Below are 23,826 nucleotides of genomic sequence, written 5' to 3'. Positions count from 1 at the left end.
AAGGTGTAAATGTTGATGTGAGTGTCATGAAGTTATTTTTATTCTTCTGAAGAATACATTTTGCTTTTTCTGTCAGGTGTATTTAGTACCATAAATACATCTTTATTCTATTGATTTTATTCTGTGGCTATTTCTGAGTGTGAGTATTTAGAGAGAGAGGAGGGAAAAGTATGAGACTCTTTTCTTTTATGCCAGAGAAGTGCATTCTTTCATTTGTGAGCTTGTTTTCACTGTGGACTCTGAATACTTTTCACAGATTTTTACTTATGTTTACTAAGCTGTCACTAGAGTTCATATAAAGGTAAGTATGTGTAATGTAAACTGGAAAGAAAATACTTTTCTGTGGTTGTTGTGTGGTCATTTTCTTTTTGGTGGAATATTAACTGTCATTGTAAAAATTGTCATGTCATGCTTGAGGAGCTTAAGTTGAATTATAGATTATGTTTGAGAAAATCCTTGAAAAACAGTGTTTCCTAATAGGCTAGAGCATATGAGATATGTGTGTTTTATCTCTTTTTGTCATTTGTTTTCTCAGTGACTTTGAACTAACTGTTTTCTGTTTGTGCCTCTGTTTCCTTGTGCTTATGCAGAAATGCTTTAACTCTGTAGAGCTGAGGGATTTCAGTGAAAGGTGTGTGATTCATTACTAAATAAATATTAGAGGTTCTTATAAAAATGGGGAGAAAGAATTGACTTAGTATAAGAGTTACAACTGGACTGTATGAGTAGCTCTGGATATCAGTACCATAGTGAGTATTTCACCTTATGTTCAAACACTTGGTATAAAGAGTTTGGAACATATGTCTTCTTTTCCTATACCTGGGTAAGCCAGGGGTGAAGCTTGAATTTAGCAGTTGCATGGCTATTAAAGAAGCATTGCTGGAAGTACGAAGCCTCGTAGTGTTCATTCATAGTTTAATTGAAGAAAGAAAGAAAGGCTAGTAGTCATTCTTCTCTACATCTAAATAGGTTGTGTCCGTGTTGCTTTCCCTCTTGACCCCCACATCTTAGTTGGAGGAAGATTATGTTCTGGCAGGAATTTTTTTAGGCTTTCCCACTGCCTCCTTGTAATTTTAGTATGTACAGAAGTGAGTGCTATTCCTTGATACTCTAATACAAAGGAATACACATTTTCTGCTATTTTACAGGTCATATGTGACTCCTCTGACAAGAGGATTAATGTTGTAACTTGCTGTGTATAGTTTAATGTATGTGCTTCTGCTTCTGCTTGGACATGAGGGAATTACTGTATAGTGTATTTGTTAATTGCAGGACTTAAAATGAAATTTCTAAAAAAGGAAGTGCCAAGGATTGGTGTATATGCAACGTCCCTTCACTGATAGCTCAAAGTATGCAACTGACACAAAAGAAATGCTGTTTATTCTATGGTGAAACTTTGAATTAATCTCTACCTAAGTGGGTTTTTTTTCCCAGAGGATTTGAATTTTAAGGAAATAAATTTCTCTGTATTCCACTCAAGTAACATACAAGTTGATAGAAGTGGAGGATCTGTGTTGAGGGAAACTTGGGTGGTTGGTTTGGTTTATGTTCAGGTCAGAATGGAACAGAATAGACTATTTTGTTGGGACAAAAATCATCTAGTCCAACTGCTTGACCAATTCACAGCTGAACAAATGTTAACTTTGGTTAAGTGCATTGTCCAGAGGCCTCTTTTTAAGCTGCTTGATAAGCATGGAGCAAAATCCATATCTGTAGGAAGCCTGTTCCAGTGTTTGACCACTCTCCTGGTAAAGAAAGGTTTCCCATTGTCCAGTCTGAACCTCACATGATGAAGCTTTGAACCATTCACACATATCCTGTTACTGGATTCCAGGAAATTCTGGGAAGAGATCAGCACTTCCCTCTGCATGTCCCCTCCTCAGGAAGCTGTACAGAGCAATGAGGTCACCCCTCAGCCTCCTTCTCTCCAAACTAGACAAACCCAGAGCCCTCAGCTGCTCCTCACAGCATCTGCCTTCCAGCCCTTCCACCAGCTCTGCCGTCCTTCTCTGCACCATTCAAGGACCTTCCCGTCCTTCTCAAACTGTGGGGCCCTGCACAGCACACAGGACTCAGGGTGAGGCCGCACCACGGCTGCATCCAGCAGGATGATCCCGATCCCAGCTGGTGCTGCCGTGTCTGATGCAGCCGGGATGGGGTTTGCCCTCCTGGCTGCCCGGGCACACACTGCTGGCTCACACTGAGCTGCTGCCCACCAGCACCCCCAGATAATTTTTTTTCTGAAGTGTTGTTCTGTAGAGAAGAGGTTGAAGAAAGCCTTTTAGAGGTCTGAAATGACAGTATAATATCTCTAATACTGGTTTTAAGCTATGGGAGACAGTGGTAACCACATGTAAAAGTTTAACTGAAAAAGTAGAATTGATATTGGGTACAAAAATTGCTCATTGTCTAGATAACTATAATTCATTCATTTCACTTTGGCTTACATGAGGCTTTGTGAGAGCATATTTGCTAGAATTGGGTACTGAAAACAGTATAGTCAGATAACCCAGATAACTGTTATGTGTCAAGCAACCAACGAGATAGGGAGTGATGCATTAGCTGGCAGATTTGATACAGGAGAATGGGTACAAACAATAGTGTCTAGGTTTGAGACAAGTTTAGGGGAACATGCTTTGGAAGGAACGTCTCCTCCCCAGAAGACAGGTTTTAGCACTCCCTCCCCCACCAATACGAAAGGAATTTCTTGGCTGAAAGTGAAAAAATTATTTATTTAACAAGCAGAGTGCTGGCAAGGCACCGGAAACAAATGAGTAATGTCAGATAATAAACCTCCTCGATATGGAGAAAGCCAGTGTGTTTAAAGTTCCCTCTGTAGCTGGCTCAGCCCCTCCTGAGGCCCAAGGCCAGGATGCAGCATCCCCACAGCCTCCCTACCAGTCCTTGTGGTCTGATGGTCTGGTTCTCGGATCACAGCTAAGCTGAACAGTTCCACAAGAAGAAATTCCAGAGGATTTTGGTATGCCAGTAGGGGAATGTTCCTTGCCTCAGCTAACAGGCTGGCTAAAAGCAGGAAGGTGCTCCCTTAGCTCTGCAGTGGTGAGAACGCAGGGGAGTGTGTGCGTCCTTGAACACAAACCATGCTGAAGAATTCGCTCAGCTTCTCTCCCTCCTCTCCTGGACCCAGCTGAAAGCTACAGGACCCATTTCTGAGCAATAAGCAGATTATAGGGAAATACAGTATTATCACAAAATCACCCCAAGACAAATAGATTTAATTGAACAAGAATTTACCATTATTGCTAAAAAGTCTAATTTTTCTAATGTGGTTACTTGGTAAGCTCTTGTGTGGATAAGCTTCTCGCTGTCATGAAAACTTAATGTGAAATTTAGGTTTCATTGAGACTAGCAAAAATTTTGCCATTGATGTAAACAGAACCAGCACTTAATTCCTTTCCCTGTAACCTGCGAAATAAGATCTAATTTATGTCATGTTTAGACTACTGTTATCAGAGACCGATGCATAATTGATGTGTGATGTTACTGTAACTTAGTGAAAGTAAAGTGGTGTTGGCAATGACTGGACTTTTTGCAAAGTGGTGTAAAAATATTTTACTTTAATTTTTATGTTGCCAGGTACCAGAGACAGTTCTGTACAGTTCGTCCAGAGTTGCCTTTATTTGTTTGCATAATTGTTTTAGCTGCAATGTCCCTTGTGTCATCTTTATTTCTGTTGTTGTCACAGAAGTCTGCTGAAAATGAGCTGGGCTGAAGGAAAAGGCTCTGTCCAGCAAACTAAATCCAGGGATGTTTGAACATTAATTTTCATTAGAGCTATCCCCCCCAAAACTTTATTCCTCGAGCGCTAGGAGAGATTTCTATGTTATAGTGACCTGAGTGTTATCAAATAGTTTTGTAAGGCTTGCTATTTAGATTGCAAGACAAAATACATAATCCTTACTGAGAAAATTTATTGAAAGGAGATGTACTTCGCCCCCTTTCTCCCCCCTCCATAGAAGATTATGAAGGTGGGTACTTGTTTGTGCTTCTGTTCACCATGCCCAGGATATAAATTTTAGCTTCTGCTGTATTTTGTGGTATATTGTTGTTACCTCTGTGGTGGATCACTGATAAGAGGAAAGCAATTCAGATACGGAAGAGTGAGCAGGGAGTTAAAGGGTGAGCTATCAGCCCCCTGTTTCTTTCAAGTCTGGCTTTTGTTTTGGAAGGTCGTGTTGATCTGCTTAACATCAGTGTGCAGTGGTCAAATCTGGGATTTGCTTTATTGCCTTGAAACAAATTTCCATTTTGCGCATCCATCTGATTCCCTGTACTGGTATGGACAGCTTTATGTGAGTCTTGCTGGATTGTGTTCTGGCTACTGCTGACATTGAAATTCTTTTAAACTAGGCTGTTGTATGTTTTGGTACTTTGCCGAATTGCGTAGTGTCTTCTGCCAGAGATGTAAAGGTACTTTACTTTATTGCCTGTTTTCGCCTCTTAAATTTAACTTTAAAAGTACTAGTGGTGTTGGTGTATTAGTAACTTTGTTGTGTTCCTTGCAGGAGTGGCTTCCAGTGGCTAGTGATCAGACTTTTTTACTCAATTTGTTCCTAAAAATCCATTAAATGGGATGGTACTTAGATATTTTGTATTTGAAAGTACGGTTGATAACCTTCTTGCCCTGTTAAGATTCATTATGGAAAGGTAACAAATAACATCTGTTAAATTCGGTGATACACTCCTGCTTTCACTGTTCCTATGCATAGATGATAAGAGTTAGATGGATGTGCTGAGATTATTTCTGCTTTTCCCATTAAAGAAGGTTTTATTCTTAATTCTTATACCTCTTGAAATGGGGTAAGTCAGAGGGAAGATCTGCAAGATAAACTATTGGAACCAGAAAGTTTTAAAATTAATTTTTGTGTGGGGCAAATAAATAATATTTTTGGGGTCATGAAGCCTAATAAATGGAAATCACACAGTAAGCTGAGTTGGAAAGGACCCACAAGGATCAGCAAGTCCAGCTCCTGGTCCTGCACAGGACACCCTAAGAGTCACACCATGTGCCTGTGAGCATTGTCCAAACACTTCTTAAACTCTTGTCAGGCTGGTGCTGTGACCACTGCCCTGTTCCAGTGCCCAGACACCCTCTGGAAGAAGAAAGCTTTATCATGATCATACAGTCCTTTTGTGGGGAGAGGGAGATGTAGTGTTTCAGAGTATCCAAGAAAGATCTGGTATGAATCCCAGCAAAGCTTGCTTCCTCAGGGCATCAGGTCTTCTCTAGAACTGCAGAGCAACAGAATGCAACTGGAAACATCATTTTGCAGTTTGCAATGATGCTCAGATTAAACCTGTGCAAGAGGTTTAATATATATGCTGCCCACAAAATCTTCCTGCTAGGGGCCACATTCACTTAAAGATGAAAATTGTGCTCTTTTTCCAGTGAGACCTGATAAAATAATTCAGAAGGCAACTCTGTTAAATTGCCCATTATCAGAGTAAATATAGGAAACAAATATAGAGCAGCAAGATAGAAGAGTTAGTTACTTTCTCCAGAATTTTTAGTCTAAACATTGAATGATAATGTCAACCATCTGGCTGACATCTATTTGGTTTGCCAGATTTTACAGGTTGCTTAGCCAATATTGATTCCTTTCCTTTGGCAAAACTGTGTCCTTTGATTTATTTTCCAGGGGAAGATACAGTGGCATGCAGTTTGTTTTAATTTGGAAAGTGTCCATATAGACAGGCAATTTTCTATAACAGTTGTATTTTCTTGCTGTCAGATATCTGTGGATGTAGGCACAAAGAGAAATAGGCAAACTTGTTTTTGTCTGAGAAGTTACTAAATAAAAAATGAACACTCATCAACACTGGTTGTAAGCATACCAGTCTAAAATGAAGATGGAAGTTATTCTCTTGACTATTCCTGACTGCTGGACTGCTAGTGTGTGTAGATTAGACTTAATACCAACCTATAAACCAGTCTCTGAAGCTAATTTCTCAGCAAGGGATACTGTGAAAAATAAGATGACAGGAATAAATAATGTATGTTTTTAATTTTCACATACTCTTGGACCTTTCTGAAGTTTCTTAAAAAAAAATTGCTTTTTTCCTAATAAATGATTTTTAAAATTTATTTTTGGGGGGCTGGTAACAGATTTTCTTTAAAGTAGGAAATAAACTATGTTTGCTCTTACTATCTTAAATGTTAAATTTTCTTGGTAAGCAAAAGGAGACTTGTCAAGGTGAAGATGAAAAATAACACTTGAGAACAAGGTGAAAGAACCTAATAGATACTTTATGTAGAGAAATAATAAATAAGAAAACAGTAATGATGGTCAGGATAATAGTTGCTTTTTTTCTTGGCATACCTTCAGAATATCCATTAGGTAGTAAATTTATGACATGATTATCATAATCTTTGAAACATCAAAAAAGTTAATACTCTTCTGTTCTATTACTGTATCAACCATGCTGTACCACCGTTAAGGGTGATTAAGGAGTCAAAATGATGGTATCTTTTGATGATATAATATACTGAAGTGCTTACCTAATATCTGGTCTCCTAATTGCTAGTATTAGTCTCCTAATATCTAAATATGCACAAAAGGACTGTTCTACTGTTTTTGTAAGTATTAAAACCCCTTAAAAATAGTCTGGAATTTGGAACATGTATTTATGTGTTTTGTTAGCTTAATGGTGACCTGTTCTGCTTGTGGCCTTTGGACCCTGATGTCACTAAGAGTATTTTTACCTGTTTTCTTATTTTGTGTTTTTCCTCATAAGCTAAGATTGCTGGTGGGTAGGATTTAAGAGAGGAGGAGGTAGAGGAGGAGGAGTGGCAAGTAAAATGTTTGTTTGGAGCGTGGAGCTACTTGTCACCGATTAAAGGAAAAGTGAGAGCTTCATACCTTGAATGCAAGTTTTAGTCATACTTATTTGGAATGCTGTGACATAAGGCAATATCGTACCTTAATGGTATCTCAAAGATCCTTCTACTTGAAAAGCTTTATTTTAATTTAGCAGCTGAATTTACAAGATTAAAGAAAAATTAAGTCATAAAAGTTCAATAATAATTTTTGTCAACCTACTAAAGTCAGATTTGGGGACTTTGCCTCAAGATCTGGTAACAAGAGTTAGTGACTGATCTGTGTGTCTGGTATATTTTCTTTTTAATCAGGTTATTTATACATTCAGTAACTTCGCTGTGTGTTTTCCAGTAATGTTGAGATGAAGACAAGAGTAAGCTATATTAAACTAATTGCTCTTTTCAGGACTAGATGCTATAGTTAAAGTAAACAATCAATAAAATAACTATTTCGTAGGAAACTTCCAATGAAAACAAACACATACAGCTTAAAAATCATGCTATTGGAAATAGGGCGCTCTTGGAAATAGTGTGGAATAATTAGTGCTGTGATGCAGAAAACCCTAATGTGTATTAAATTAATCACATTCTTGATCAAGGATGGATTGAAGCACGTAGTAAATGCTAAACAAGGGCCAGTGGCCTGTATGAATAGTGCAGAAATTCCTGGAAATGCCACTTTGTTGTATTCTTCTGTTGATCTCAGAACAATTTTATAAAAAGTGTGAATTGATGGTATTCCAAAGCAGAAAGCAGCAATGCCTTTATAATTTTTGTGATTATAATTCTTGAAAATCTACAGCCCTGAGATGAGTTGAGTGAGTTGGAGCATGGTGCTGATAACGCCGAGGTCACGGGTTCCATTCCCACAGGGACCACTCCCTTAAAAGTTGGACTCGATGATTCTTATGGGTCCCTTCCAACTCAGAGGATTCTGTGATCATGTAATAGTTGCTGTAAGGGATTCTGCTACCATTGAAACGACGAGAGTAGTTCTTACCCAAAGCTTTACAGAAGCATACAACCCTTCGTCCTTCCCCCTGCTTCCCCCCACCAAAAAAGTGCAAAGATCTTTACATGTCTCTCTAAATGGTTTATTCCAAACATGCACTGCAGATTACCTCGTGTCTTTATCACAGGGATCATTTGTTCCTTATTGTTGATCTATTAGGATTTTAAGCAGTTTCAGAAAATTAACTACACAGAAAAACACATATATTTGTTGTTTAATCCACTTTGGAGATGGACATAGAATTGACTCCTCTATTTTTTGCCCATAAATGTATCTCTGAATTGAGCATTAAACTTCAGCTAAAATTTCGTAGCTCTGCTTTAGAAACAGAAAATTTCATCAGAAAATTACGTGAAAAGATGAAGTCCAGGACTGATCCGTCTGAGGATAGGTTCTGAACTCTAGGATGTATAGTTGGGGTTTTTTTGGTCCAGGTCCTTTGCTTGTGCTTTCGTGCAACAAGGTGAGCGTTTTGAATAGCACTGAACATAGAGCTACTTTGTCTTCTGTGTGATTATTGCAAGTCTGTTGATGGGAGAGTACTTTGCTCATGCAGATATTCAGGACAGATATTTTAAGGAATTAGCTATCAGAAACAGTAAAAAAATGCACACTTGAAGTTGTCAGCATAGAGAAGAGATACACTTCTAAGATGTGCTGTTCTTATTTTTGACCTTTTATTTTTTTTTTATAGTAGTAGTAGTTAAAAAAAATAGAATGTGCAGCTCAGTCTTTGTTTATGCGGCAGTGGCTCTGGACCAGTTAAGGAATTGACAAGGAGTCTCTCTGGACCAGCAATCCAGTTTATTTAGCTGTAATAAAGAAGGGAGATAGAACACCTTTCTTATTGGGGAGCTGGGATCTCAGACTTCTGGAAAAAGATATGTGATGGCTGTGCCATTCTGCATACGGGAGTAGTAGAAACAGGTACTTGGTATATTCAATTAGCCTGCTTGATTTGCTTTACTTGGATCCTCAGTTAATGCTTAATCAACTCATGACTGGGCCCAAAATGCTGGAGTTTTTGTGGTTCCCCTTTTTTTGATTGTTTTGGTTTTCCTTTTTTTCTCATTTCCTAAAAGTTTTAGGAACCATTTTGTTAGGGGACTGATTTTTCAATTATTTGGGAGGATTAATCTTATCTGGGAACATCAAGTAGGCTCATTAATTTAATCAAATGTGGTAGTTCACTTCCTGGCTTTAACGTGTTCTGAAAGTCTTTCATATGTTCATCCTGTGGTGATAAAAGTATTTGATGGCTAATTGCCACTGGGACCTGTGTCGCTTCAGCCAGCTACTGTGATGAAGTGTCTCATAGCCTGTTTTGATACTCAGAGAAGATCAGTAAGATCTTGGCACTGCACAGATCCCTCAAGAGCTCTGTTGGCAGCAGCAGTTGCAGACAGAAATGGGAGTATAATGAAGAACAAGAGCAGTGGCTTTGATTACTTTGAACAAGTTTGGGTCAAATACACATTGTACTGTAGGAATCCAGTAGCTTAATCTCAAGGGTTTTTTTAAATTTTTTTTTTTTTTCTGGACGGGATCCAAACTCAAATAATAGTTGTGATTCACTATAGGCTATTTATTTATTTATTTATTTCTCATACACATTAAACAAGCTTATTAACAAGCTTCAAATTTTTATCTGTCTCAGATTAGCATGCTATACAAATGCTGTGTTTGTAAGGGTTAACTGTAGAAAGCAAGCTTGGTTTGCAGGGCGGCTGTAGAGGTTTTGGTTTATTTTTTTGGTTTATAGCTTGCAAAGATACATATTCACTGATTTCTGTGGCATCTCTGAGTGTCTAAATTTGCTTCCAAGTGGGCAACAATTCATTTCTGAAAACATCCTCCACATTCTGTTAATTGACCATTGTCTTCACAGTTTTGACAAAAAGAACAAGGACTGAAAGTCTGCAAGAGGTCATTTGCTCGTTTGGCCTAAGAGGTGTTTCTTTCAGAGAGATTTAAAGGTTGTTGTACTGCCTGCTGTACTATTTTCTGTCCTTCTGTCAAAGAAAAATATAATAGAAAAGCAGAAAAAAATGTGTGCTGTTTTTTAGTATCTTTTGCTGGGACAGTTTGGTTGGATTTTAATGTTCTGGCTTGGTGATAGTGCTTATCTCTCGAAGACCAGTGTTTTAGAGTGAAGTGTGCCATAGGATGTAGGTCATTTATGGTACAGCTTTCATTCAGAGCTGAGTTTTATGTAAAGCTACACATGGTTATATTATTTCCCTCTTACTTGTATAGTATACAAAGAGAAACAGAACTGAGATATTAAATTTATCAGTTTCTGTTAGGAGAATACTGTTTTTGCACTTAAAGCTAATGATCAATTACAAATACAGAAATTGCAATTAGCAAAGGCCTCCTAGTGCCTTTTGTTTTGATTGAGCCCGATTTTCATTTATCTTGGAACAAACATTTTTAGTTTTTCTTCATGCATAGCATTCGAAACAAATGCGCGCTCAAATTATTCTAAAATTCTGAATGAAATATTGGTGATGACAAATTTAGATAACAAGAGCCTGAAACACATCTGGGTGTTACATTCATTCTAAGATAATTTACTGATTACTGTGCCCCCTTTGCTACTTTGTCATAATGGAGTTATTAGTTTACCCTCTTAATATCACATATAAAATTGCCAGCCTTATGAGATGTAAACACAGACACTCCCTACACCTTCTTTCTTGTGTGTACACAAAAAAGGTAGCAGAAGTCTCTCTTTGTATATTCATTCTTGGTTTGAAGCCAGTGCTTAGTGGTGCCTGATGTGTACTTAAAATATTTTTTTCAGGATTGTGGAATGGATCAGGACACTACAGTGCCCAAACTGAACTTTGGGTATTGGTTGGATAAAGCTATTGAATGGGGTCAAGCCACTACGCTGGAATCCCAGAAAGATGTGTGCCTTCACTTGCCCCAGCTCCAGGAATTTCTATGTCAGCTTTATGAAACAATAAAACATTCGGTAAGTGACTTTAGAAGGAAGAGTGACCTATTTTGAAGAGGTCCTCTGAAACAATCTGCACCATGTTTTGACAAAACCAGAAGCTAACAGTAGCAAAGAGGTTTGTCTTGTTCACCTAATGTATTGCTGGATCAGAGGGGCTAATTTGGGAAACAGTCACAGGTAATGGAAACAGGAGAATGCTTCCTGCTTTCCTGATTGTCATAGGTTAGCAAGCGTAGTCCCGGAAGGGATGTCCTTGCCAAGGGGTGCTCACAGCTTCCTCTGTGACCTGACAGAACCTATCAGCTGGCCAGTTTGAATATGGACAATTCTTTAAGCCACTTAAAATTGTGACCGCCTCTGTGATACACACTTAAGAATAGGAAACCCCGAGGCAGAGGCTCTCTCTCGTTTCTGGTGCTGGGACAGGTGGCTGCGGGGCCCGTGGGGGGACCAGCGGGCCCAGCCAGGCCCTGCTCGGGCCAGGCCGGGCCAGGCCACGGCCATCCTGGAGCCGATGGGCCTGTTCCACCCATGGAACCCCCCCAGAGCGCTACTGTGGGCAGCTGGAGCGGCCCAGGTTCCCCCTGCTCTCCACTGTGATAAGCCACATTCCAGCTGCAAGGCCAAGGTGAGATTAACCCTTTTATTGCTGTGAAGAGCTGAAAACCTGAGGGAAGAGAAAGAGGAGATGCTTAAAGCTGAAATTCTGTTGTGAAGCTATGATATATCAGAGTATCCCATTGTAATTTCATGAAGGCATGGGGGGTGGAACATTCAACTTGTACTTGTGAGCAAAAGCACCTGCGCTGAGATAGGCAGATGCTGAAGCAGCTGTAATTTCATGAGAAGTTTGGACAGGGAGAGATGAAAGCGATGAGGGCTTTTGCTCCAAATGGGAAAGGAGAAAACCTCAGCTCCTAGAGATGAAGATGATGAAGACCCTTTGCTCCCAGGGAAGGAGAAGGGCCTCTGTTCTTAGAGATGAAATGCTCCCAGAGATGGGTGAAGAGAACTTTAGTTTCTGAACAGCTCAACCTTAAAATTGTACCCCAAAAACTTCAAGAGTGGACCCTCGAAAGCAGTTGTGGGAAAAGCTGCAAGTTGGGGGGAAGGGACTCGCATGTGAGCAGAGAGACTCCTCTTCCTAGATGGACTGAACAAGGTTGTTATGGAAGTGATGAACAGACTGAACATCTCAAGGGTTGTCTTCTTCACACTGTCAGTGGGAGAAGGGAGGAAGGTGGGAGGAAGGTGGGGGGAGGAGAAGAGTTCTGAAGATGTGGTATGATTTTTTTTTCCCCTGTTTTAAGTCTGTTAATAAACTTCTTTATATTCTTTCAAGATTGGTGCCTGCTTTGCATTTCTCCTAATTCTTATCTCACAGAAGATAAACAGTAATGAGTATTTTGGAGCAAACCACTACACTAAATTGGTGTTTCTGCCCGGTTACAAACCCAACCCGCTACACTGATTTATTGTGAAAGGAGCTTTTTCTTCTTGATTGGTTGATGTCACGTGAAATTTCCCAGCCAATGCTCTAGCCTCTTAACAAAAGTCATTAAATAAACAAGAATTTGATTGTGTTTGTCAGGTCATAAACTGGATGATTTAAAGGCCTTAACATGCAAAACTGTAACTGATCTTTTAAATCTTAGAGGGTCTGCTGACACTTTAACCCCAGTGTTATGTCACACAGTGCATTCTAGCAGCATGGTCAGATCATTGGCATAAGCTGCTGCCTCTTCTATTTAGTAATTTAATTATTGTCTGCACTCACTTGAGTAAATGTAGTTGTTCATGTTTAGTTGCTAATATGTTTTCCTGAGCGTGGCTTTTTCAGTATATATATCCAGTATAATAGCTTTAGAAGTACTGCATTATGGGCATAAGGCTTGCTTCTTATGGAAGTTCCTATTTTTAAATATTCTTATCTGGAGAGTGTAAAGTGAGGTTTGTTTCTGAACTGAATTTAAGTTTTAAATTTTAAGTAAAAGATTTTGGGGGAGTGGAGTTTCTTCCCATATTTGTATTTCTTTTTTCTTAAGGGGGAAAAAACCATTGCTACCTCATGTAGTTCGAGGCATGCCCTTAAATGGACTTTGTGAATATGGCCCCAGAAACTCTTGGTCTACATGAGACAAATTTAAGGAATTTATTGCAGTAGCAGGAGATGGTTATCATCCCTGCTACTTGCATGTTATCTCAGCACAGCACTATTTTTCAAAGCCTTCATTTATGAGATAGTAAAGCTAAAAAAATGGTGACATACGACTGCTTACACAGGATTGTATATAAACTACGTTGTTTACTACTTTTATCATGAAACTGCTTTCTTTTTGGTTAGAAGTTAAATGTTGGTTTGTTACAGGCTAGTCATTAAGTTAAAGAAAGCAAGCAGAAGTAACAAAGATAATTTTATGCCATAGCAGGTATTAATTTCTTCAGAAACTGTGAGACAGTGTATTATAGCAATGAGGTTCAGCAAAAATGCGTGTTTATTAGGCATTTAATACAATGAAATCTATACTTGCTAGTTACTAATACTGATCTGGTTGCTGGGTGTGAGGCAAATGAAAAAATTTTGTAACATAATTAAGTATTAGGTAAGGATTACGTGCAGTATATTTATTATCTTTTTGTTTGTTTTTATGTTTTAGCAGAGTTCAACTGTAGCAATCCAGCAGTTCCCTTTAATTGGACAGCTTCTAGGAAGGCTCTGTTGGAATCCTTTTGTTATAGGATATGGTAAGAATGTGTAAAGATATTTCTGCAACAGTTCTATGAACCTTCTTCTGTAGAAATTAGGAAAATATGACTTGCTACATACCATGATTTTTTTCCATAAAAGCACAACATTCTTTTTTACTGAAGTAAAATTATGAGATGAAAAGACTGTGTTATTTAAAATATATGGCTTTCAGAAATGTTAAGTTCACTTTTGGATCTAATTAATTTCATGGTTTAGTTATGGAATCTTGGCTTGGGACCAGTAGGTTTTAAACCCAGTGAGTGTTTATGTTCATCATGATTTCCATTCTCATCTTTTGTTGTATTGATTACATTTTGCTGGAGTCTCAAAATGTGCAAGATCTAGTGCTTCAAATTACTTTCACTAGAAGTTTCTTTCAGTATGTATCAGAATATTATATATGCTAAGATAGAAGAATTAACTTTTCTGATATGTGTGTTTTTGTAATTAGTCTAAGTTATGATTGTGTTTGTTTTTATTGAATTCTGAAGATGTATTTTCCCTATCTTTCCATCCTTAACTAGTGAAAATGCACACAGAATCAAAATTAAAACAGTAAAGGGGTAACATAGGAAAAAAGCATATGAAAAAACAAAGTGCTCTTACTGGTGGTGAATACGTGTGTGAGTGAGAATATAGAAGAGAATATTAATTTGGCACAGGAAAACTGTTGGGAGGGAGGAGACACTCCTTGTACTTTGTCATCAACATTTCTGATACCTTTTTCAGGAACTGAAAGGTTGATATTTTGATAAATTACTTGGGATCTGATTTAAGCAGAAAACTTAACTCTGAGCTCCTCTGTGAGCCCCTGAAAACAACTTTTTGTCAGTCTTTTGCTCTTATTACAACTACAAATAAAAAAAAAGGGAAAAAAGAAAAAAAAGTAACAACATGTCTTTTCTGCTTTATGCTTCCTTTTGGGGGAAATATAGAAAAGGGCAATTTTGTTTTCACCTAGAAGGGTTTACTAACTCAAGCACAGCATACATCTTCTATTTTGGCTTTGTCTTCTAGACAGCTCTAAGCACAGACAAAATTAACTTGTTGGTAAAACACATAGTAGATGTGTGTAATGTCAGCACTTCGCCTCTGAAAGGAAAATTTGGGAAGGAACCATAGGTTTAAACATAAACCAGTTTTGCAGAGCAAATGTGTGCTTTTTGAAAAACTTTTTCATACTTTACAGATGTATTTTTACAGTGGACAGGTTTCCCTTTCAATCATAGTTTTTGAGTATGTTGGTAACCATTGATGTTTACAATTACACACATGCTTTGCTTCTGAGTTTTTGTTTGGAATATGCAAATTTTTAGACAATCAGTTTTTCTGAGCCAACAGTGTATTGTGTTACAGAAAGTAGCTTCACCTATATTTCTCATCAGAGTTGAAAGCCATCTGTGTCTGCTTTTGGCTCCTTTTTGCAAAAATCCCAGCAATACATTCTTGGTTTCCTCTACTTCTTTCCTCTTTTTTGTGTTCCTTCAGCATTTTCTGAAGCTGCAAAAACACTTTTTTGCAAGTTGGTCATTAGCTCTGAAATTTGCTTGAGAATGAAGTTTTACTACAGGTTTCTTTTTTTGTCTCAAAGTGGCAAGCAAGCCAATTCAGAGAACTTTACTTGCTGGAAATGGAATCCTTCACTTTTTAGTGCTTAAAGATTTTCTGACATCAATAGACCTGAAGATATCTGCTTATACATTCCCACCACTTCCTCTTCTTAGAGCCACCTGAACACTCTTTGGACTGCTGGCATTTTAGATTCAGCAGTTTTTCATTTTGTTTGGCACTGGTTCTGAAGATATCCTTTAAGATAATGCTGGCTGTAGCAGATGCTGACTCTCAAGTGGCTTTCATGTAATTTCTCATTTGGATAAATAGCTCATTCAGGCCTGTGTCTGAGACCAGGCCACCCTCACAGAAGAAGGAACTAATTTTGTTCAATTCAGTCTTTCATACTAATAAATGGAGAAGGAAAAACATTATACTTCTGCCTCATGTCCAAACCACAATACCTATCACCTGAGATGAATGTCTGTTGGTGCTGGAAGCTGACATGGCTGACCACTCAGTGCAGGAAGCATGGTCTCCAAGGGAAAATAATCTCCTCATAAACACTCCTGAGCAGGAGGTGACCAAGTTAGCCTTATTTAGAATGCTAATGTGAGGGAAGCACGACTGAAGAAAATCTCATAGCTGTACTTGTGGTCTTAAACCACAAGGGATACACGAGGAATTCAGTCTTGGTAAGGAATTCCAGTGGTTTTTTGTTTTTTGGTTTTCCTTGTGGGCTGTGGGATTATCATCTCAGTAGGACCCTCCTGGTTTGAGTTTTGAGCTCAAATGTCTTGAATCCCAAACTAATACTGTAAATGCTGGGGGATTTCTTGGTGGTTCTGTATGTCAGTACATGTGTGTGAGTGTGCAAGCTGGAGAATGCATTCATTTCCGTAGAAAGCTCAGTTTTAGCTAATGAATATTTTCTGATAAGTTTCAATAAAATTGTACAACAAGTTCTAAAAATATTATTTCTGTCTGTAAAATTAGGGTTTTCTTCCTTCCATCTGGCCCCATTCATGTCAGGTTATTTATAAACTGACTGTGCTCAGGATGATTGAGGCTACACGGTGTTGTGAGAAAAACATTCCTTTTTGTTCTGTGTTTCTTTTTTTTTAAAAATTTTTGTTGTGAGATTGGCAGGAAAGAAGTACAATCTGATTGATCATAAAGGTTTGGACTTTTGACTGGTTGATTGGTTTGAGGTGTTTTAGGGACTTTTTGTTGTTGTTTTGTTTTTCTTTATTCCTTTTTTTCAGAAGTCCAGCAGATAGGTGGTAACCTCTTCTGAGCTGTAATTTCCACCTTTTGAGTTTTTAATTTTATTTCTGTGGATGTATTAATTGGTTATTTGGGTATTAGGCATTCTTCCATGCCATAGTAGGATCAAATGCCTTTGTTTGTATCCTGATAATGCTTTTCAGTACATATCATGATGGTATGTTTTCCACGGAGATCACAGTTGCTAGAAAACTGTGACGAAAAAATCCACCAGTAGGCTTTTTATGGTTCTGTGTTTGGTCTTTTGATATGAATTATCTTTTGCAGCTGCAGTAATTATTTTAAGATCTGTTTTAATCTTCCCATCTTTCATCCCTTGTTCAGGGCAGCTGTGAAAAGAAAACAGTGAACCAAGACTTGCCCTCAGAGTGTGTCATAGGGGTATATCAGCAAGAGGATTGTATGGGCCTTTTCCCTGTTTTTCACAAATCCGTGGGAGGCTAGCTCAGTTTTGATCAAAAAGTAATTTTTTAAACTAGGAAAATCTGAAGCTGTACCAGTTCCTTGTTTTTTGGAAACTGTTGGCTTAGCTATGAGATCAGTATAGGTTGGTTTCACTTGGCTTGAGGTTTGAATGTATCTGTGTTAATCTGTGTAAACTCATTATGCTGGCAAAGTGTGCCAGCTTAGTTTATCTAAGCTTTGTTTTCATGATTTTAGCTTTCATCATACTGGTTTACATTTCTGACAGGCAACAATACATGCAGTGTATTTTATAGTATGCAGCAAGTCATGATGTGTAACAAAAAAATCTTCTCATCCAGAGGTCTATTCAAGCAGTTGTGTGCATTTTTTTCACCTCATCTTAATTTTTTTAAGTCAAAAGAAAACAAAAATTTAATTAAAATGACTTGTTGATGTACTGTAGATGTACAGTATAAACTGGGTGAGTCAAAAGAAGGAATACTTGGACTATGTATATGTTGTTTGAGATAAGAGGTTTGGACTTGATGTCTTTTTCTCTGCCTTTTTCTGTGTAATTTATGTAATTGAAAGTTATGTCAAAAGCCAGACTTCATAATCAGGCAATATTTTATATTAGTAATTAATAATTTTTAAAATCTTCATTTTCCAAGAAGAAATTTGCTATGATTTAGTCATTTAAACAAATAAACCATTCTGGTTTTTCCTCCCATATAAAGTCATAGTAGAGTTTACATGGAAGGCTTTTTTGAAGGAGGTAGTTGTCTATTAGTGCTGACGTCTGAATGCCAGTTGAATATAGTTATAATCAGAGTTTAGGGATACTTTGAATTTCTGCTTAGCAATATGCAGGATGTGTCCTTTAACTTCAGAATTACAAAACCCAGGAAATTATTAGCCTTGTAAAAATCTGTATTAAAACAAGTCCCCAAACACACAATGGCAGAATGCCCCAAATTGTGGTCGTTTAAAAGGGTGTGCTTGGGAAACCATTTCTGTTGCAGAGATGTTAGTCAGTGGGAGGTCAGTAATGGCCTCCAGGCTTGTTGGACGTTTATTGAGGAATACTGGTTTAAATCAGTGTTAACGTCTCTGGTCACCTGGTGAAAACACAGGCATTACTTAATGGATCTTTTAGTTTTTCCTCAGGCTTTCCCAACAAAACACTTCTAAATAATACTGTTTATTACATCCTGGATAACAAATACACGGAAAACAAAAGAAATCACTCATTGCACTTGATAATCAAATTATCTCATAATATAATTTCTAAAACTGGTAGTATCACTTATTTGTATGATTTTTAACAAGAAGGTTGTTGCTTACTGAATGAATATTATGTCAGGACTACAATACTACATCCAGTTTTCAGAATTTTCATTTCAATCACACAGTTTTGTTCTGGGATTAAATTCACTGTAGAACATACTGTTACGTGCCAAAGAACATTAGGAAAAAAACCACCAGGGCCTATTGAAAACAAAGGTGTGTGAAATAATCATGAGTTAAATGGCTCTTCAGCTGCTCCCTCCAGATAATCGTCTCCTCTATAATAATATCTGTGCATCTGAGCAGTGACAGTCATGCTCATTTTTTAATAGATTCTTAAAGAAGAGAGCTCATATCAAACAGTGGGTTAGAGTTAAGTAAAACCCACTCTGATCCTGAGCAGAAAATAAGAATGGGATTTTTTTCCATCATCATTTACCTTTTCTGCTGTCTGCAGAAATGTCATTTTCCTGAGGCATGGAGACTTTCTATATTTTTACAGAGAACTTGATCTTTTACGTTCTAGTCATTAATGATTCCATACGTCACAAACTTTAGTTTTTCTTAAGTGAACATACTTGAGTTTTGCAAGCTTTGGACACAATGTAATAAACTATTTTACTACTGTTGATTATTGTCTATTATTAATGATATTATTTATACTGAGTTGAAAGTTCCTTGAAGATAGCTTCAGGGTTTTTTTATGTAAATGAAATACTAGGTCCTGCAAGTTTCTTAAGATCATCTAATTATTGTATAGATTCTGAACATTTTGGTACCTTTTAAACTGCTGTTGAAGGAAATGATTACACAAGATGTATACAGTGAGTAACGTTAAATGTGTGGTATGAATTTGGTAGAATAGAAGCAGTATGAGTTGAGGCTGATATTAAGGCTTCAATTTTGTGGATGGATAGGGATTTTTGTGTGTAATTCTGTCTGTGTTTTGTTTGGGTTTTTCTTTTCCCTCTAAGTGTATCTTTATTTGCTTTTTTTCCTACAGATGAAAGCCAGAAAACTCTGATGTGGTGCTTATGTTGTCTGTACAGCAGTGAACCACAGAGCACTGTGGAACTGAAGGCCAACAGCTGGATACGCGTAAGTGAATTAATCCTTCCCAGGACTGCTTTGGATTAAATTGATTATTTAAAGGTGCTGCATCTATAGCATAGACACACTGTCATTTAAGAAACTGCTCCAAAGACAACTTGCGTACATCTTGTGTTGAAGTGTATATGATTCTAATTATAACACAGTCACTGTTATTCTCATTTTAAATCCTTATAAGGAGGAGGCATTTTACATTTGGTGGTTTTGATGGCTTTTAACCAACTAGATTCACCAGGTCTAGTATCCTTGACTAGTGAGCAGCAACCACAAATCAGAAGGGAAGCAAGTGTTGCTATTAAAAATAAAGAACCTTTCAATTAGGATAAAATAAATAACCTGGAGAAATGCCATGGTTTGTTTTGAAAGTGATGTATATTTGTTCTGTAATTTTATTCTTTTTTGTTTTTGTTTAATCTCCTGCCTATGAAGAATTTAATTGTATCCAAATTTTCTTCAAAGAGAGTCAGAGAGGGGAGGGGCAGTGCTTGTGTGTGGATTTATATTTAGTGACTTAAAGAATAATGCATCTCTAACTTTAATCCCAAAATTAGGGTTTTGCATGGCACATCTATTCATATTTTATATATTTCCACACTGAATTAACAAAACACGTGAGCTTGTATATAGCTTGCTGCACATTGTTTCTTAATACTTTACATTGCTGAATAACAATTTGAGAGTGCAGTTCTGTTGTGTCCTTGCATTTTTCATGGGTCCATGTAAAAATATGGTAAAAAATATAAATGGAATTGTTAATATATTTTTTTTTATCTTTTAGTCCTCACAACTAGTGAGAATGTAGCAGCATCATCATTATTTATGTACAGCTCTGCTAAAGCTGAAGATGCTTCTAGATTTCTCTAGGTAGATAATTTCTTACTTACTAGTTTATTTTGTATGTCAGATTATCTAGGTATGTGTGTAATACTAGGATGTACAAATTACTATAAAATAATAGATGATGATGATGATAGAGATTTTTATGTTAGTAAACAACTACTGTTGATTTAAAAGCTGTAGTCATAGAAATATGTTCTCACAGTCTTTTAGATGGCCTTGGATGCCTGTATATACCTGTTTGGTGGGCTGTACCACATACCATGAAAATTTGAACAATTTAATACTGAGTAAAATCACCCTTATTTTCTTCCTTATTTTCAGGAGGCTTTTACTGAGGTTACTATACTTCTAATTCAAAGTGTGGCAAGGCTTGAATGCCAAAGTAAAATTATATTAAAAAAACCCACTCTGCCTTTTCTAATGTAGTCTTGCTGCTTTCTTATATTCTTCGTAATGAAATAGGAGAGGCACAGTAGTATGCAGTTAGTTATCAAACAGCAAAATTTGTCATTTTTGGTTTTCAGTAGCATAACATACACCTATGCATTAACGATGCATGTTAATAACATATGCAGTAATGATGTTAAGTGGTGAGTGAGAGATGTACCCAGACAGTCTACTACAGATAGCTTTGGTTTCTGGGAGTGGAAAAAACCAGTTGTCTTAACTTAACAACATTTGACTCATCTGATTAATGTAATTGAAGTGATGGTATTGCTGATACAAGAAAAAGTATCAGGTAAGCAGGAACAAACAGTTGGAGATGGGTGGGGATGGGACTGCTGCTTTTATCTTACACTGAAACTAACATGTCAAGTATTTGATTCAAGCTGCCCTGTAATCTGCGGAAATTTTTCCACCTACTCTGTATGTTTCAATCACCCATAATAGCCACTGTGACTTGATGGGTCAAGAGTTAACCTAAATCTTAGGAAGGAGGGAGGGCATGGAGGAATTCAAAGCACAAACATCTTACTAGCTATTTTTATCATTCAGCACTTACCTAGTTGCCTTAAGTGGGTGTAACACAGCATTAAAATACAGCAGGTGGGATTAAAAGAAAGGGTATTATTAAATTGTTTTCTATAATTAGTAGAATTTCTTTGCAGTTTCTTACTGCCCAGTGGGCATCATCCCAAAGCTTTTTGAAGAAAGTGGTTTTATTTCCCTTTCCTTTTCATCACTGTAATTCTAGTCATCTGCAGTTGTGATACAATAAGGACTATCATGCTTGTTTTTACAGAAAAACCTGAAATAAATGTTTTGCTACTCTTAAAGGTTTTATTTTGCCATCTGTGATAATGATTTATATTTTAAAAAAGTAACACACACACACACCTGTAAATCCTCTGACACACCTAGTGTACATTTAACATTGTTTCCTCCTGAACTACTTTTTCCTTGTTATGCGTGTCTCAAAGGATTGTCACAGAAAGGGATCAAGACACGTTTTTTATGAGAGCCATAATCTGAGGTTTTCATCAGCTGTTTTAATACTGACTGGGCGGTCAGTCTCTGCAGTGATTTGATCTGACCTCAGTGTTGGTAATATGGCAGGAGCTCTTTACATCAAGGTTATTCACTTGTGGAGAAGATGCCCCATATGTTGTGGTACACTGGGGGAAAAAAGGCCAAAACTCTAAAATTTACAGTCTTTTGGGCACAGGAAGGAAGGTAGTTTTGCGACCACATGATGTAAAGGGAATTGAAGTCCAGAAAGAAATTTTAAATAACACTCCAGAAGTTTGAATGCCACTAAGGTTTTTATAGAGAACTTGCCTGTACTTGGAATGAAATGACAGATAATCTAAGGTATTTAAGATCTCCATGGAGGGTATGGATAGCCATCCATGACCACACAGAATGGGGATCTGTATCAGGTCCATGCACACTGACACAGGAGCTGTGTGAAAGGGTTTTACCCAGGGGAACTGCTTTTCACCTTCTACAGAAGCGATCTTCTCAGTGACTTTGTCTTTTGGTCCAGCAGTCGATAGCTCATTTTATTTCCTCAGCTTCATACTTCAGCATACACTGAGGAGGAATACTTAGTTTTTAAAAAGGCAGAACAGTTCACTGTGTATATCAGCATGTATCAAATAAATTGGGATCTTTGGGTATCCATTTAGTTGATGATAGAACAAACAAAACATCAAAAAAGCCAAGCAAAGGAACCAACCAAGCAAAAAAACTCACCCAAACAATAAGTAGGAGTCTGTAATGGAGACAGGGAACTTTGCCTGCTCACCGTTAACTATTACAACAACAACAGTTTAAAGTTTCTTCCTAGTTTCATAGGTTTTAAACTGGCTTGCATTAAAATTTTTCTCCCAAAATGCCAAGTTGTATCTGACTGGAAAATTATATTATTCAGTCAAGTTAGTGTTGAATCTCCTCCTCCCTTTGCTTTTATAGCTATGTACATTGACTGTGAAATTACACCTTGCTTTTTTTGTCATGGCAAGTCTCAGTTCCTGAGGAGTGCTGGGGCCTTTCAGTGCATCTTTGGCTAAGGTCATTGATAGGAAGACTAATCTCAAGTCTTTTGTTTTTAGCTACTAAATTGCATTTTCAAAGTTGCAAAAAATGCATTTAAGGCTAGCTTACTTTTTAACTTTCCTGCCATTGTCATAGAAAAGCTGTGTTGTTTTTAAGGGCAGAAAGGGTAGCTACCTACTTGAAATGCATTATTACTACATTTCTGAAACCAAGATTGTGCAGGTCTGTAAGTCCTTTAAAAGAATAAATTGTGAAAAGAAATTTATTGAAATTTAATTAAAGTGTGCAGTGTAGACTGCAGTGTTTTTAGGGTTAGATGCTACTTAAAATGGTAGATATTTTTGGTTTTGTTTATGACTCTGAGCCACAGTGTTGGAATCCAGGTTATGTAGGTCTTTTGTAAAGTCAGGCACAGTATAGGAAGCCAAGATATATGGTGCCACAGATTTCACACTAATAAAAACAATAATGACCTGGTGAAACCAGTCTAAAATAGTTGCTTAGTTTCTCCAGCTGGCCTCTCCTGAGCAGAGATTTTTGGAGCTGTGAAGTAAGTTTGGTTTTAAGATGGACTTCTGTCTGATGGGGCTAGAACAGCTTCCTTTCACTGCACATTACTCTTGCAATCACATTGTACCAATTGAAGCAGGTTTCCTTTTTATTAACTTGGCCACACTTTCTTCTCTGCTCTCAGTTTATAAGATGTGGTTATGAATTGTTTACGGCTTTGGAATTTATTTCAAATAATACTTTTATTGTATTGTGTTGGAAGGCTCTTTGTACTTACGAGAGTGTTACAGTCCATGTCTCTTCAAATTGGGTAAAACAGAAAGTTAATATCCTTTCTTTAAAATTTTGTCTTTTTTTTTCTTTTTTTTTTCTTTTTTTTTTTAAGACTTCTTTTTTCTGTGCTTTACTATGCCTCAAAGGAATACAAAGGAACAAGAATATATACATAACAGCATAAACATAGGAGTGGAAGACCTCTAAGGCTTGCCCTATGTTTTTGGAGGTGTTTTTTTTGGCTTGGCCAAGTCTTCCTTTCTGAAAATATGTAGTTCTTTTGCAAATCTATATCCCGTGCATAGCCATATCTATCCCCATCTTTCTTATAAGCCCCCTTTAAATACTGGTAGGCTACAGTAAGGTCTTCAGACCTTAGAATAAGACAATTGTATTTTCTTCTTTGTCTATTTTATGGGTAGAGGCTTATGTTGTAGGATATATGGCTTCTGTGTATTTGACAAAATATAGTATGCTGAATATGTGAGGCAAAGTTTGAA

The 23,826-nt window shown here is 37.3% G+C and overlaps 1 protein-coding gene across 4 annotated transcripts in view; it reads left to right on the top strand.

Moving 5' to 3' along the window:
- The window catches only part of FANCC (FA complementation group C), an 85,422-nt gene that overhangs the window by 5,420 nt on the left and 56,176 nt on the right, over nt 1-23,826 (top strand). For 2 of the 4 annotated variants that reach the window (XM_069002562.1, XM_069002564.1), the window contains exons 2-4: nt 10,657-10,830; nt 13,473-13,560; nt 19,098-19,192. In XM_069002562.1, coding sequence (XP_068858663.1) covers nt 10,666-10,830; nt 13,473-13,560; nt 19,098-19,192 — 348 coding nt within the window. In that variant the 5' untranslated portion in view covers nt 10,657-10,665. Of the gene's footprint in view, nt 1-2,911; nt 2,981-10,656; nt 10,831-13,472; nt 13,561-19,097; nt 19,193-23,826 lie in introns of those variants that run through there. The other 2 variants (XM_069002565.1, XM_069002566.1) reach the window with 2 other exon arrangements.

This window comes from Aphelocoma coerulescens (genome assembly GCF_041296385.1).
Source record: "Aphelocoma coerulescens isolate FSJ_1873_10779 chromosome Z unlocalized genomic scaffold, UR_Acoe_1.0 ChrZ, whole genome shotgun sequence".
In the NCBI taxonomy this organism is placed as follows: Eukaryota; Metazoa; Chordata; class Aves; order Passeriformes; family Corvidae; genus Aphelocoma; species Aphelocoma coerulescens.
The sequence above is the reverse complement of the archived record's forward strand: the minus strand, read 5'-3'. Positions and strand labels throughout refer to the sequence as shown.